Source organism: Enhydra lutris, unplaced genomic scaffold, assembly GCF_002288905.1.
Source record: "Enhydra lutris kenyoni isolate GAN:26980312 unplaced genomic scaffold, ASM228890v2 scaffoldscaffold49, whole genome shotgun sequence".
Taxonomy (NCBI): Eukaryota; Metazoa; Chordata; class Mammalia; order Carnivora; family Mustelidae; genus Enhydra; species Enhydra lutris.
In genome coordinates, this window is record NW_019154133.1 from 11,770,095 (window position 1) to 11,787,707 (window position 17,613).

General features: G+C 37.6%; 1 protein-coding gene across 6 annotated transcripts in view; it reads left to right on the forward strand.

Moving 5' to 3' along the window:
* The window catches only part of LOC111156802 (EYA transcriptional coactivator and phosphatase 1), a 171,193-nt gene that overhangs the window by 15,850 nt on the left and 137,730 nt on the right, over window positions 1-17,613 (forward strand). For 4 of the 6 annotated variants that reach the window (XM_022517864.1, XM_022517868.1, XM_022517866.1 and 1 more), the window contains one exon: window positions 14,384-14,461. The exons of 1 other annotated variant lie outside the window; for it this stretch is intronic. In XM_022517864.1, coding sequence (XP_022373572.1) covers window positions 14,384-14,461 — 78 coding nt within the window. Of the gene's footprint in view, window positions 1-14,383; window positions 14,462-17,613 lie in introns of those variants that run through there. One more of the 6 variants, XM_022517872.1, reaches the window with a different exon arrangement.

Below are 17,613 nucleotides of genomic sequence, written 5' to 3' on the forward strand. Positions count from 1 at the left end.
CCTTATGTACGAGGTTCAGGGGTTTGGATTCAATCCCATGGAGCTGAACAACCTAGAGGCTGACAACCAGGAGAGTGAGATGGTAGAGTCTGTGTTTCAAAAATTGACTCCAGTGGTCCTCTGCAGCTGTATTCAAGGTATGGTGGGTGGTGAGAAAAGATTCCAGGTGAAAAGCTATGAGGACATTTTTGTCTGAAATCATGTACTGTACTTAGATGTTATTTCAGTACAAATTTACATCTGATGTTTGCCTTAAAGAAAGTGGAGAAGGCATAATATTAAAAATATAGAAAGGCAGTATTGTATGATGGGGAGAATGTGGATTTTGCAGTCAGACTAACCCTGGCTAAAAAAAAAATTGCAGGTTAGCTATTTACTAACAATGTAACATGCGGGTTTTGAGAAGGGCTCTGCCATACACCAGTTAGCTAGTGTGGTGCTGAATGATTACTTAACTCCTCTGCCTCTGCTTCCTGGTCTGTAAAATGAAGATAAAAATAGCACCTATCTGTAGGGTTGCAAGGATGGTTACATGAATTGGTATAAAGCACTTTGAAAACAATGTGACTCCTAGGAAGTGATTAATAGTCATTGGTTATTATTATTATTACCGGGATCATCATCATCTATGATCTCTGAACCTTGTTATTTCTCCATTATGAAATGGAGGTTGCAGTATTATCGTGGTATTATGGCAATGTCTATTTAAGATCCTGAGCATTGTGGTGCCTGGGTGATGTGGTCAGTGGAGCCTCTGACTGTTGGTTTCAGCTCAGTTAGTGATCTGGGATAGAGCCCTGCATTGAGCTCAGTGCTCCACAGGGAGTCTGGCTGAAGATTCTCTCTTCTCCCTCCCTGTCCTCCTCCTGCTCTTTTTCTCTCTCAAATAAGTCTTAAAAGAAAAAAATAAAAAGTAAAATAAAATACTAAGCATACTTCCTAGCATCTACTACACACTCAAGAAACAGAAGCTGTTATTAAGTAGTTAGAAATATTATATTTTAAAAATCTGCTGGGACTGGCTACTGTGTCTCCATGGAAGGAGGGATATTTTCTCTTCCTCTGAGGTCCTTCACACTGTCTAACGGCTGTTACAGGTACCCTGAGTACCTGGGCTGCTCAGCAAGTACTTGCTCAGTTAATACATAATAAGGGTAGGGTACTGGGTACTCCTGCAAATTGGTGAAGAATGGGAAAACATGGGGGAAAAGCATGATCTGAGATGTAAATTTGGTAGGTTGATTATGTTTTAAGCAAGTAAACCATTTTTCCAGATTGATATGATTGAGGTTCTGAGTCCGAGCCAGCTCATCTGCTTCCAATCTTCATACACTAGTTTATTTTACCATCCGCTAATTTGCAACATACACTGATACAGTTTTATTCAGTGCCCTGGTATTCTAGGACTTTTCCTATGGCTGTTCGGTTTGCTGATTGTTCAGATTTCCATCAGAACAATGATTAAGGATGTTAAAGCCCTAGTTAGAAAATGTTTGAGTTTTCACTTTTTAAAGTTTTCATGGAAGATGGCAATCAAAAAAAAAAAAAAATTGAAACTAGCTATGTGACCTTAGGCTAGTGTTTAGATACCTTTAAGCTGCAGTTTCCTCATCTTTTAAAATGTGACTGTTGTAATAAATATTTCATAAATTCACCATGAGGAACAAAAGAACTACTGCTTATAAAATACTTAACACAATGCTCAACATTATAATAGGTGCTCAATAAACATAAACTTCTATTTAAATTATTCCTTTTCCGTTCTAAAATTCTAGTTAAATATCACCTATGTCATAAAATGAGAATATTACTACCTTAATTTTTATATTAGAGCAACCTTTTCATACTATTGGGTCATGCTTCCATTATTATAACAAACTAGTTATATCAAAATAGTTAGATCCCACTTTGAAATCGAAACTAGGTATCTGTTAAAAGTCATTACATGACACATTTAAAGTTTGTATATTGAGTTATGTATACATCTTAATAGAAAGAAGAATCAGAAACACACATGAACTCCAGTTGATTATGTAAATGGTGAAGTGTTGAGGGACTATATATTGTTTATGCAACTTATTTTGAAATGCGTAAAAAATAAGTTGGTTTTGTAAGAAGTAGTTAGGGAAAAGTAAATATGGTAATGTTAATTATGAGATTTAGGTGGTTGGTTTATGGCTATTCACCATATACTTTTTTTTTTTTTTTAAGATTTTTCTTATTTATTTGATTGAGTGAGCGAGAGAACAAGAGCAGGGGGATAGGGAGAAGCAGACTTCCTGCCCAGCAGGGAGGAGGAGGACATGGGGCTGGATTTTGGGATCCTGGGACAGATGCTTAGCTGACTAAGCCACCCAGGTACCCCTTAACTTTTCTATATGTATGAAAAATGTTATAATAAAATATTGGTGAAAAAAGTGAAGCTACAATACTTAACGTATCTTAGGAGGAAAACGTTAACAAAAAACAATATTTATTGTTTTGTTTTGTTTTGTCTTATTTTTGTACAAAGAACTATTCCAGAATCTAGCAGTAATACAAAAAAGTATATGACATGACTGCTGCCTTAAGGAAGTCACAGTCTGGTTGGGGGAGGCAAGACTTTTTGAAAATTGAGACCAAATTCAAAGCTCCCACTTAATGTCAGTTGAGTTATGAAGGTGGAATTTTCCATGTGTGGCTGAGAGATCCCTGGGAGCTGTAGAGCTAGTATTGAGTTCTGCAAATGCTTTTGTGTAAAAAGCTTTGTCTGTAGGATGAGGAAATTAACAGGCCACATGTATGTTTAACTCTTTTTCACAGGGGGACATTCTGTTATCTTCATTAAAATACACGTTCTCATGTCTGAAAATTCACAGTAGGTTTTTTGTCATTATGCGATTTCTCTATCAGCAGATTAAAAGTAGTCTGTCATTCGTGTTCCGAAATATTTCGGTGTTAGAAAGAGGGCTTCATTCTCAAGAAGGTTAGAAGCCACTGATCCAAACAAAAGTGCTCTCAGAGTTTGGAAAAAGAGCTCTTCAGCTTGCTGAGGTCTGGCCAGGCTTCAAGAAGAAGATGGAATCTGAGCTGAGTGTTGGGAAATGGGTAGAATTTGAATAGGTTGAGAAGAGATGGAATGCATTGGAAATGAGGGACCAATCTGAACAAAGGTAGGATAGTTTGGGAGACTGTGAGGAGACTAGTTTAGCTAAAGAAGGAATTGATAGTAGATAAGGGTGGAAGGACCAGCTGGAGCCAAACTGTGGAGGACTCTGAATATTAGACTGAGGAATTTGGACTTCATCCTGGAGCCAGTAAAGAAGCCACGCAATACTTTGAGCAAGGGCTTGGTAGGGTGAAAGTGTTTTAGGTATTAATCTGCAGCAATTTCAAGGAAAGCCTGGAATGGGGGAGAGGTGAACAGTCCTACAGAGGCTCATGTCATCTGCCCAGATTTTATGGGTCAGGGATCTGAGCTCGAGTGGCAAGGAGGAGAGTCTCAGAAAAGGAAAGTAAAGTCTCAAGAGACCTTTCAAAGGAGCCGTCATCATTTACCATGTGGCATTTCTTTTACTAAAAAGGGTCAACTCTGCAGAAGCCATTGCACGGTGCTGCTCCAGTAGACTACACGTGCTACACTTCTGTGAATAACAGGTTCTGAAATTGACTGACCGTTCTTATGGGCCCTGTATACACTCCGGTTCTATCTGTAGTCTCTACATGTTGCTTGGTTTTTCATAGGGTTGTATAAGGTGTGACATTTTGAAAAACTGATATTTTTCTACCCTCTTTGAGGCAAAAGAGCATGGGTGGCTCGAACTATAAAATTTTGGAGGGATAATAATCCTACGCCAGGGCCAACAAGCACTTATTAAGGAATGCCTCATTTTCTAAATGGGAACTGCCCAAAGCAACACATTTGCTTCATGGACATACACATTTTTAGATACAAAATGGTTAAGTGGCTGCTTACAATATTTATTAATTTAATACTATATCTTTAAAAAGTGTCACATAAAATGTATAAATTTAGGAATATTGCTGTTTTCCACTTTCTTATTTCATGTAATCATTTTATTCATTCATTTTATTCATTCTCTTCACGTAGGCATTTGGTATCCCTTGATGCCACTTCCATCATTTGACACAATTTTCAAAAACCTACATTTGCACTTCTGCCTCAGGGTTTGAGAATGAGTACTCATTAAATCCATGAGTGATATAGTCATTGAATCCAAACAGTAACATAATATTATGGTGGTTATGTTTTTATTTTGTCCCACAAGTTTATATTTGTTATCTAAACAACATAGTCTTGTGCAGTGTAGCTTTTAAAAGTTCTTTTTAAGGTCTGTATATTAGCAGTAGCTAATATTTGCCTTTGAATGGTTATGCCCCATGCATTATTATTATTATTTTTTAAAGATTTTATTTATTTATTTGACAGAGATAGAGAGCACAAGTAGGCAGAGCAGCAGGCAGAGGGAAAAGGAGAAGCAGGCTCCCCGCTGAGCCAGGAGCCTGATCCGGGACTTGATCCCAGGACCCTGGGATCATGACCTGAGCTGAAGGCAGCTGCCTAACCAACTGAGCCACCCCGGCGCCCTTCCCATGCATTATCATTAAAGCCATGTAATTTACCTCACTTTTGAAGGATCCAGGCCGGTTCCTCTTTCAACAAATAAATATTCCAATGGTAGACACTATTTTATGTTAATGTGTCTTCTCCATTATTTTGTTCAACATAATGTAACAATGTGTCTTAGGAGAGAGGCTTTACAAGAACCTGCACATAAATTGCTGATGATAATTTGGGAGGAATAAAATGTCATCTTACTTTTGAGCATATATAGTATTATTGTTAATTGCTCTGTGCAATGTGCCTAGCAGTATAAAGTCAGATGTAAGTCATTTGTACATTTTTACCTTTACTTATTCTCTCAATGAATATTGAGTTTCAACTATGTGTCAGGTGTTTTGCTAAGTTCCGTAGGGATATAAAAAGAAGTAGTTACTACCGTAAAGAAATTTATAATGTATTAAAATGGATAAGACTGAAATGTAAAATGAGGTAGAATAGGATGTATTTTCTAAAGGAGGTACAAACTCAGATTTAGTACCTCAAGAAAAGGAAAATCAGTCCCGAGTAGTAGATCAAGCAAGACTTAGCAAAGCAGTTGCAACTTTGAACCTTGAAGAAACTGTGGGATTTAGTCAGATGGAAATTTTGTTAAAGAGAAAGGTATTAGCAAAACCATGGGTTTGGGGTTGTATTAAGCATCTCAGTAGGCCAGTTTGGTTTAAATATTGAATATATACAATCATGTTTCATGATCTGCAAAATGGGATAATAGTTTCAAAAAGAAAAGTTAGGACAATTAGATGTGACCATGTATTTTGTAGTACTTTTGTGTTCTTGTAAGTTACTAGTTATTACACAAATAGGAAGTAAAGCAAAAAAAACCAAAAAACAAAAAACCATCTTGGTGTTACAGTGTATAAGGGGGCTTTAAAACATGGTCAAGGGATGTAACTTGATAGCTTAATTCAGGAGAACATGGAGAGCTGAAAACCTCAGAGCAATGAGTGACTCACTCAAATCTAAGCTATGGAGAGATCGGCATCTGCTTAAAGTAGAACGGCCAATTGCCAACTTTTACAAGAGAAGAGATATAAAGTAATTGGGATAGTGGCTGTGAAGTTAGAAAAAAGATGGTTGGGAAAGATTATAGTGGTAGAAATTGTAGACCTGGCAGTAGGGTGTGAGGAGAGGGGATCTGGGAGAACATGGGGCGAAAAGGAAACTTTCCGTCTAAGTGACATGACCATTACAGAGGAATAAAATGAAGATTTTATGTTTGAGTAGGTTGAGTTCCACACCGATCCAGGCAAGAGCCTTGTGTAAGTGGGATGTGGGGATTGATTCCTGTGAAAAAGATGCGCTGATTGATAGAAATTTGGGAGTCCTCACGTAAAGATGATTTTTTTTTTTAAAGATTTTATTTATTTATTTGACAGAGATCACAAGCAGGCAGAGAGGCAGGCGGGGCGGGGGGGGGGGGGGGGGGTGGCGGAAGCAGGCTCCCCGCAGAGCAGGGAGCCCGATGCGGGGCTCGATCCCACGACCCGAGCCGAAGGCAGAGGCTTTAACACACTGAGCCACCCAGGCGCCCCTAAAGATGATTTTTTAAACCTCTGGCAAGGAAGGACTAGAGAAACATTCAGACAGGTAAGAATAGCATAGAATTAAAAAACCACAGAATAAGCAGAGGGAAGAAAATCCAGAGAAGGAGATAGATCTAAGGGAGTGGGGGAAAATGTCGCCGTGTTGTATTGGTCAATGATAAGAGAATCAGAGGAAGGCCCATTCTGTAAAAGAATTAAGGAAAACCAGAACTGGAAAAAGTATGATGTGGGCAATTAGGAAAGTCCTTTTAGTAAAATAGCAGCTATAAAGGGATGATGGAAAAGACTAAAGAAAGAATAGATGTTCTAGATTTCAAGGCAAATTTTTAGGAAACTCGGTGATGAAAGAAGGGCGAAAAGTATCATGGTTGAAGGAAGACTTAAAAATTTAGGGAAACCTGCTCTTTAAATTAGCGTATACATGACACAAAATGTTACAGTGAGTTTCAGGTGTACAACATAGTGATTTGACAAGTCTCCCTGTTATGCTATGCTCACCGCACGTGTGGCTACCATCTGTCACCATACAGCATGATTACAGTACCATTGACTGTATTCCCTGTGCTGGGCTTTTTATTGCTTTGACTCATTTATTTCACAACGGGAAGCGTTTATTACCTAATCACCTTCATCGTTTTGCACCTGCCCCTGCCTCCCTCCCCTCTGGCAGCCATAGTTCTCTGCATTTACAGCTCTGTTTCAGCTTTTTGTTTGTTTGTTCCTTTGTTTTGCTTTTTAGATTCCACATATAAGTGAAATCCTATGGTATTTGTCTTTCTATGTCTGACTTATTTCACTTAGCATAATACTCTGGGTCCATCCATGTCGTCGCAAATGGCAAGATCTCAGCTTTTTTTTTTTTTTTAACCGCTGAGTAATGTGTATGTGTGTTGTCCCACATGTTTATATTATCTATACAGCATAGTCTTATGCAGTATAGCTTTTAAAAGGGTTCTTTTAAGGCTGATTTATAGCAGTAGCTAATATTTGCCTTAGAGCGGTTGTGCCCCATGCATTATTATTCAAATCCTTGTAATTTACCTCTCTTTTGAAGGCTCCAAGCAGGGCCCTCTTTTAATAAACAGAATTCCAATGGTAGACACTATTTCATGTTAATGTGTCTTCTCCAGAGACTACTTTGTTCAGAACAACGTAATCCCATATATCCTGTAAAAGAGAAACTTTACAAGAACCTGCACATGAGTAAAGATGTGTATATGTTAGATATGTATGTATGTACACATGTATATATATGTCTCTATACACACATATCACACCTCCTGTATTCATCTATCCATGGACACTTGGGTTGCTTCCATATCTTGACTGTTATAAATAATGCTGCAATAATCATAAGGGTACCATATATCTTTTCAAATTAGTGTTTTTGTTTCCTTTGCATAAATACCCACATGTGGAATTACTGGACCATATGGTAGTTCTATTTTTAACTTTTTGAGGAACGCCCATACTGTTTTCCACAGTGGCTACACCAATTTACATCCCTACAAACAGTGCATGAGGGTTCCCTTTTTCTCCATATCCTTGCCAATACTTGTTATTTGTCTTTGATTCTAGCCATTCTGAGAGGCACAAGGTGATACCTCAGACCTGTCTTTGTCAGTAGAAGGGAAGTAGCCTCTTCAGATGGAATTATTGAGGATTCTGGGAGATCAAATAATGAAGTTTTGTTGCAAAGGAGATATGGCAGTGGCACTAAGAATAAAGGTTTAAGAGGTCAAATCCTCTTACAGGAAAGGAAACCTCCATTGAGATTAACCAGTAGGAAACTGGGAGATGTTGCAGGAAGATCACTGAAAGATTTAATGTAGCTTCAACATTCTTTATAAGATAGTTGCGCTAAAGAGAATGGGGAATGAGGTGAGGATTGGGGCTTGAGGAAAGTGGAAAAGACTCCACAGAAACTGTCTCAGGCACAAAAAATGTAAAAGGGAGATTGTCGAGTAACAAGATGTCTCACAAGAACATAGAAAGCATAAATTTAACAAATTTGGTCAGAGTGCATATTGTGGCCTCCTCTCCCATGCTCAACCATCCAGAATAGCAGTTGAAGAGTGAACAGCAAGGGCTTGCCAATGCTAGGATTAGAGCTGGCAACAGAGATGCCTGGAAAAACAAGATGATCCGGGACTCTAAGTTGGAAGCTCTGGGTTGCAGACAGGGCCAGTGAAGTTGGAAAGACACAATGTTCTGAGGAGCAACTCCAGTATAAGTGAGCGAATGCAAGAAGTAAAAGGTGGCGTTTCTTGGAGGTCATACAATTGTAGGCAGTGGTGTCGCTGAATCATTTAATAACCAAAAGGGAATGAAGGCCAGTCTCCTTAAAATATAAGAGATGAAGGAGTCAGAGGTTAGTAGAGGTGTAATGAACTGGGTTTTTGATGCTCTCGATCATTATAATGGGAAACAAAATAGAAAGGAAGACCAAGTGTATGCCAAGTGAAGATAAGCTATGCTATTACAGTGTGGAAAAAAAAAAAAAGTTACAGAATTAGCTTAGATACTGCTGGGGGAGGATCTGCTGCTCACTTGGGACCATGTCTTCACTGTGTAATCCTTGGCAGATTCTTCATAACACAAAGGCTGCCTCCTACTCCAGCAGGCAAAGCTATCCTTTGGTAGTGAACTCCCTTTAACTGCACTCTTAATTTATGGTAAAAAATTAACTAAATGGATTTAACATGTGACTCCTCTAATCAACCCATCGTCTTTCTGGAGACTATATAGCCACAACATTCAAAGTATAACCAGAATTTGCTTGACGAGCACAGAATCATGCTGTAATGGGTTCGTTGGATGATCTTGATAGCAATGTCACCAAGCTCCAATGGTCTGATAGATGTCTCCACTTAAATTCTTGGTCAAGGAATACCAACTTTTCTTTTCCATGAGCCAGTTACAGTATATTCCCCCTAAATAGTACTAGAGAGAGAAGCCCAGGTTTTCTTCCAGAAACCTCGATGTCCATTGCCATGTACATCATGATCCTCCTGCTAGCCTGTTTCTTCAGATACTGTCTACACAGATTGTAGTGATGGAAGTACAGTAGTACTCCCTTATGCAGTTTTGCTTTCCTTGGTTCTACCAACTGTTGTCTAGAAGTAGACAATCCTTCTAACCTATCATCAGAAGGTCACTAATGGCCTAACACTATGTCTCATGCCTACGTCCTTTTCCTCACTTCACCTCATCCTGTAGGCATTTGATCATCTTGCATCATCAGAAGGAGGGTGAGTTCAGTAAAATAAAATATTTTGAGAGACCATATTCACATAACTTTTATTATAGTATATTATTTTTCTATTTTATTGTTAATCTTACTGTGCCTAATTTATAAATTAAACTTTATCATAAGTTCATACTTATAGGAAAAAGCATAGTATGTGTAAGATTTGGTGCTATCCATGCTTTTGGCATCTACTGGGGGACTTGGAACATAGCCTCCGCAGAGGAAGGGGGATTACCGTGTAAGTTTTCTTATATAATCACGATTAATTCTACGTTCTTATATTACATTCAAGTTATCTTGATTTGATTTTGGCCATCCTGAGTAAAATGGCCTCATGTTGGATCTTAGGTAAGTCGCTTGACTTTATCTTTTTTTTTTTTTTTTTTTAAGATTTTTATTTATTTATTTGACAGAGAGAGATCACAAGCAGACAAAGAGGCAGGCAGAGAGAGAGAGAGGGAAGCAGGCTCCCCGCTGAGCAGAGCCCGATGTGGGACTCGATCCCAGGACCCTGAGTTCATGACCTGAGCCGAAGGCAGTGGCTTAACCCACTGAGCCACCCAGGCGCCCGACTTTATCTTTTTAATTTACTTTCCAAAGGATAAGCTTAACTTTAAAGTTTATAGTAGATTCCATCCCATAAAACTTTGATTTCTCTTAATTGATGATACAATGACTATATAAGTAGGGCCTTTGTAGTGGGTTAATGATTTGTAAACCACTGGACAGTGCTCCGCGATTTCTAAGCATTCTCTTTTTCTTATCCTTGCATGAGTAGGTTACCCCCATTTAACAGATGAGGAAGCTGAGACACACAGAAATTGAGTAACTTTTCCAGGTTTGTACTGTGAATAGCAAAGCTAGATTGAAACTCAGTTGATAATTCTGAAGCTGGTGCTTTTAACAATCTGTATTTGCTATTGCTCCCTGGTACTACTCCCCAGGAGAAAGCCATTCAGTGTAGCAGAATCCTGCCACTACTAATGATGATGATAAATACAGTTTCCGCTCCTACTTTATACCGGGTACTTGGTATACATTTTTATGAATCCTTCCTGCATTCCTATAATCTAGTTATCATTTAAAAAATTTTGTAAGTGAGATAATTAAGGTTGGAGATCAAATAATAAATAATTATTTATTATATATAAATAATATATAAATAATTATTTTTATTTATATATAAATATTTATATATATAAATATTTATATATTTATATAATTTATATATATATTTATATATGTATATAATTTATATATATAATTTATATATAAATATATAAAAATATATATAATTTATATATATAATTTATATATATATAATTTATATATATAAATATATAAATAATTATATAAAAAAATAATGCCTTTATAAAGGCATATAGCAGATAACTGGAGTCTTTGACTCTGGAACCAAGGCTCCAAGGCGTAGATGGATGGGAGTTTGTGGCACCCCTGGAGAGTAGCAGGTTACCCTGTATAGTTTGGGCCTACAGTACATGGCTGAGCAAAAGAGCTGGGGTGGGGCTTGTGGAGACTGAAGAGCTAAAGGAGAGTTTCTGAATATTTTTTAGAGATGAATAGGTGCTTAAAGTATCATATGGAAGATTGAAGACTTGGAATGGTAAAGAGAGACTCTTGAGTGAGGGCAGAAGAGAATAAAAGTTCTGTTTTCTAATAGACTGAAATCTTGCAATGAGAGAAAAAGTACAGTAGAGATAAAAGAATTGTGTACTTATTTATTTATTTTTAAAGATTTATTTACTTATTTTAGAACAAGCGAAAGAAAGAGTGTGTGCACAGATGTTTGGAGGGTCAGAGGGAGAGGGAGAGAATCCTCAAACAGATTCCTTTTTGAGTGTTAAGCCTGACTTGGGGCTTGATCCCAGGACTCTAAGATCATGACCTGAACTGAAACCAAGAGTCGGCTGCTTAACTGAGCCAACCAAGGACCCTTAGAAATGTATAGTTATTTAGAAGAGAATAGGTGCTTCATAGATTTTCCTTTTCAGATGGGTGGCTTAGATGGGATCATTGTTCTCAGATATAACAGTACCTTGAATCTCTAAGACTGGGAAAAAAAAAAGTTCAGGATGTGGTGTTTTAAACTCAAAGCCTTGGAGAGGTGCTCTATGACATCATCTATAGCATATTTATAAATGTGATAGTGCTTGTGAGGATTGGTAGTTTGGTGGCTGGAGATTAGTCTTATCTTTTTTACTTTCTGGTGGGTGTATGCTTGGCAACAACAGGGGAAGTGGTCCCTTCTCATCTGGCTTTCAGTCAAACTATTTTACATCACAATAAATCTCCAGGCTCTTTAGCATCAGGTCCCTGGTGATCAAAGTATTCAATTCCAGTACCTGATAAAAATCATGAATATCCTGGTAGTTATTTTATGTGTATCCTCTTCAACAGAGCCTTTTAAAAAATTGGATTCATTAGGAAATGGAATCTTTATTCCTTAGAGAATAGATAGGTATATTTGAACAATGGCAAAAGGCAATGTACTTGGGGCCTAAAAGCAAAAGTATCCTCTTTCTTTCCTTCCTATTTTTAATGGAATTTCAAGTATAATTGAATATGTCTCCTGGGACTGGAAGCTATATTTGATCAAGCTAATAATATGGAGAATAGCTAGGGTAAGTCTTTGGAGTACAAGAGTAGGAGTGGTTTTGGCATAGTCAAGCTTTCACCAAGTAATTTTATAGTCCAATCTACAGAATCATAGATCTGAGATTTGGCAAAGACTTAGAAGTAACCTGGGCTAACATCTTGTACAACTAGAAAATTTCTTCTTCACCATTTTCTCAGGCAAGTAGATGTGGAGCTTCTACTTGAGATCTTCCTTTGAGTGCACTAGCCTGGAAGTGTTAACACTCTAGAGGAGGGTGTGGACTGCTGGGGTTTTACTTCCTTCAACATCCACAGTGTGTGGCACTGTGCCTCAGTTTCCTTGCTCTGCTGTAGAATAGTGCTGATTATTGGGCAGTGCTAAGTATTGTCATTTCTTCAAACCTTGGATTTGAAAACATCCAAAATCAGTTTCTATTTCTGCCACTTGTGATGTTGGGCAATTTTCCTAATACCTTTGGTTTCCATTTTTGCATGTGAAACAAGAAGGCAGTACCCAACCAACTAAGGAGTTTGTGAGTTGTGCTCTGAGACCTACTTGGAGAATTATTTAAAAGAATTAATCATAATGTCTGTAGTCTGACAATAGTAGGCACTTTATATGACCTCTTCTCCTTGGGTCTGTTTCTCATCTTTGATCGGTATATGGTATTCGATTCTGAGTTCAGATCCCTGTGGTAATCTGACTAGTACAGAGTGTAAAATAGAGCTATTGCCTTATAGGTACAGGGCACTGTATGAGTTCTTTCAGGAAGGGTAGATAGGATGTGGATAACTGGGTAGGATGGTTTGGAGCTGTTCACCAGAAGACCTGCTTTCCACAATCTATGGCAGTGTAATGATTATGAAGAGCAAGGTCATTCGACTGCCTGGAGGTGTGAAGAGAAAAGGGAAACACAGGCTTATGTCAGAATTTATTAGCATCAACTAAGACTTTTAACAACCAGTTACACTATTGTTTGGTCTCCATTAAAACAATCAGTTGGAGTGATTCCCAGTAGGCTCACTGGCTTTATTTTTCAACTTTGTTTAGAAGCAGTCTAAATAATTAATTTTTTGGAAGTGACTATCTGCTGCAACTATTTATAATGTCTATTTGAAAACTCATTATGCATTAGTAGAAGATTCACGGGTCAAGGAGGGTGAATGTTCTTTGCTTGATGTTTGTAAGAGATTGGCAATGTTGAGAGAAGGAAAAAGCTGCATTTTCTCCATCATTCTTTCCCATTTCAGAATGTACGTACTCATGAGAATCCACCCCAAATATTCTCTTGGTGTAGGACCTTGTTTTGGAAAACATGTTACTGATTTTTAAGTAGCCTCTGAGGTATTACTGCATTTTTTTCTGAAACCCCGTTAGTGGGAATGTATAATGTCTACAAAGTGGGCCACAGATTCCAATGATAGCACATCACTAGTTGTTTCTAAGGAAAGCAATAATGCTATCTCTTCATTAAAACAAAACAAAACTAAATCTAGGGGAAAAGGCAAATGTTCTGTGGTCTGGCTTATTTGCTTAATAGGGTCAATAATACCATCACTATATCAATGGATTGGGTTGCTATCATAAACCTGCAACATAAATCTAAATTTTTTATTGTATAGCCACAAAGGAATTTACTAAAGATCAAAATGTTTTCCACAAATTATCTGCTGTTTGTTTCATTTTGGAATGAAAAAGTTAATTTCTGCCTCATTTACACTTAGTGTGGTTTTGTACTAAGTGTACATCAGATATTGACATGTTGGCAGCCAGGTTTGGCTGAGTGGTAATAATTACTCATTAAACTGAGCACTCTGTTCTTTAGCCATATTGGATAACCAAGAGAGTGTGTGTTTGTGTGCATGTATGAGTGTGTGGGTGTGCACACACACGCATGCATGTCTGTGCCTGTGCCTGTCCTTAAGCATGGTGAAAACCTACCAGCATTATTTCCTACTCCAAGTCTTTTTATTCTACCCTTTGGGCTCTGTTTGGCTAAATGGCTATATAACCAAGGAAACACTCACATCTTCATCATGTAAATTTTAAGAGATAAATTATTTGTAAATAAGCAATTCAATTAATATGTAAGGTAATGAGTTTAATTACTTTTAAAGTGTTTCTTTCAAAGGATAGCTTGTTATAATGGGTTGTTTCCTTAGGGATTAAATAGTTAATGTGTATGTTTTTAAAAAAATTCTGTAAGTATTAATCTGAATTACATTCAAATATTGAAACACTAGTTTTTAAAATGATTTTCTTGTAACTCTTTTGAATATAACTTCTCTACCATGCCTTTACAAATAACTATTAATTGGATATATCATATATGTTGTTTATTTTTGTAGTTAAAACAGAGCCAATGAGCAGCAGTGAAATAGTTTCAACAACAGCAGACGGGTCTTTAGACAATTTCTCAGGTTCAGGTAAGGAATAAATATTAGATTTTCACATTAATTCAAAACATAGTTTTTCTTAGTTTATTTATATATGCAAGTATATCTCTATGTGTATATGTATGTGTGTATAAACGTGTGTATGTAGCATAAAATTGTAAATAGCTTTACTCAGAGTCCTGTACCTGCAATTCTCTTGTTTTTATCCAATGTTACAAAGTATTTGCTGAAAATGTTGATATCCTATAAAGGAGATAAAATCAAAAGGAGTTTTGTTTTTCATATTTCTTTCTACTAAATTATCTTTATTATGTTAATGACTCCTGCCCTTTTCCCCTCATTTGTATGATTTTTACCAATTATGCAAGTTTAGGTAGGCAAAATTTGGCTTCTGCTAACTCTTTAAGCAGATTTAATCAAACCATCCTCCTAAGTAACTATCATGTCAACTATAAATCTATATTAAACTTTATAAAGCAGCTTTCAGTCTTTTTCATTTTTATCTCTTTCACATTAACAAAGTTTGCCTCCAACAAACAAAATACCCAAGTTTTGTATCTTTGCTAATGAAATTACTGATAAAGTCATTGTGGTAATAAAGTAATGGTGAGGTTGTGATTATATATTTGCCAAATTACCCAGCTTGGACTATTTATTTATTTATTTATTTTTTTAAAGATTTTATTTATTTATTTGAGAGACAGAGATCACAAGTGGACAGAGAGGCGGGCAGAGATAGAGGAGAAAGCAGGCTCCCCGAGGAGCGGAGAGCCTGATGTGGGGCTCGATCCCAGGACCCTGGGATCATGACCTGAGCTAAAGACAGAGGCCTTAACCCACTGAGCCACCCAGGCACCCCCAGCTTGGACTATTTCAATAAAAAAAATATTTTTATCATATGTAATTCTTAAAATTTTTAACCTTTTTCTTATCCTCTGCTGTGTTTACCAAACCTCTTGAATGGAAATGCTATACTTTACAAAAGTTTGTAATTGACTTACTTCAGCTCTCAGGGTCTCTTATTTAATACACACTACAACTAAAAGGAATTATACATATTATATAACATGAAATACGAATGCCTAACTTTTATACTAATGATACCAGATGGAAACAATAACGAAATTACAAAAGGGTGTTATACCCATGAGTTCTTTTATAAAACACTTACTAGAATTTGACTTATGCCAGAGAATGTGCTTGCTGCTATTACAGATGAATAGGTATATGAGAATGGCCCTGGTTTGGGGGCTCAGTAGGGTGAATAAATGACCAGACCATCATATTATGGTTTGCTCTTTCCAGAGGGAAGGCCAAGGATCCCCAAGAAGGGGTCCCCCAGGAAGGGACCCAACAGAGACTGGGTTGGGATGGGAGATCAGGGAAAATTTCCTGGAGGAGATGCCTGCTCTCAGCATTCAAATAGGAGTAGGAATAAAGCATACATAAACCTGGGGAAGGAGAAGTTGGACAGATAGAACATTCCATGGGAGGAGACCAGGACACAGAGGCATGGAATTTGGAATTGCCAATGGTTCAGCATTCCAGGTGTGCACAGCGTGAGTGGTGATGGCATGCCGGACAGGGTCAGGGTAGAGTCTAAAGAGGCATTTGTGTCCCACATGATGTTTGCATTGTATCCTGAGTACAGTGGGAGGCGTCAGAGGAAAGGAGTTGCATGATCAATTCACATACAGAATCCTGACCATAGCAGGAGGGAGGGGGCTAGAGAACAGAAGTAGAGGGATCAGGTACAGTATCTTCGTTTTAGTTTGGGCAAGAAATCATGAAGACCTGACATAAGGTGCTGGCAGTGTTATGGAAAGATGGTGGATTAAGGTGTATTTGCAAATACACCTCAATTGCAAATACACCTTAATTTATGGCATAGTAACCAATGAGTTACAGGGGGTCTGTGAGGCAGAGAGACAGGTTAAGGTGATGGAATGCAAGAGGAGCATGACTGAGAGGGAAAGGCATGTTGAAGGGTAGGTAACATCCACCTGAAGATGTTGAAGCTCAGGAATGATCTGGAATGGAAATTTTGGAAGTGTGCGGGGAGTTGAAGGTAGTGGGCTACATGCAGCACAGCTGAAGACAGAATCCAGGAAAAACGAATAGAGAGAGACAGGCAGGGCATAAAATTAAAATACGGGTTTTAATTTTTCAAGGAGGAGGAGAGTTGAGTTGGGAGTGAAGGCAGGAAGAGTTTCACGGAAATGTTGTCTGTAGGATAGATTGGTATACAGCTATTAAAGATAGCTTGGAAAAAATTAAATGGCATGAGCAAATGTTAACTATATTAAGTGAAAAGCAGGTTACAAAGAGTAATATGCTCAGTATAACCCATGGGTTTTCAAACATTTATGTGTATGCCTATGTGTCTTTGTGTATATGTATAAAAATTAATGGTGGCTTTCCCTGGATGATGGAATATAATTTGAATTTTATTCCTTCTGCCTTTTTTCAAAAATGTTTCACAGTGTATTTGTGTAACAGTCTCATGTTTAAAAAGTAGTAATTTTGAAGTGCAAGTTTAAAGTCACATACTGAAAAGAGGTAAATTTAAGTATCTCTAGATAATAGTACTGCTTCGCTATTTTTCCTGATACTGAAAACCTATAGTAAAGGCATTCCTTGTTCTTACTAGTAATTGTAAAGGGACATCTTAGTTGCAGTTCCAAAAAGAGTACATGGGTATGCATATACACATCTATAGGGAAAAAGAGAATAGAGAATAAAGCTAATATACTAAGATGTTAGCATTTAGAGGATTGTGGTTAAGGATATCTGGGAAGTTTTTCTGCTATCTTTGCAACTTTTCTGCAGTGGCAAGTTACGTCAAAATAAAATCTAAATGAGAAACATCAGTGGATTTAGCCTACAGCAGTTTCAGTGGGTGGTGCTTTACTCTCCCTCATGCCCACTTGCCCATATGCCCCATTTCTGTTGTCTTCAATACATTTCCTAGCAGATACATGTGTTCATAAAGTGCACTGAGTAAATGGATGATTTCACCAATAAGGGAGGAGAAAAATGTCTTTCAAGCACGTAAGTGGTAAAAGGAGAAGAGCGGGTAGTCCATTAGAAAGCGGGACCTACGGTTGAGGATGACATTTAGAAGGTCAGGGCAGTTTTGGCTGCCAACACAAATTTTATAGAGGTAGGGGTTAAAGGTATAG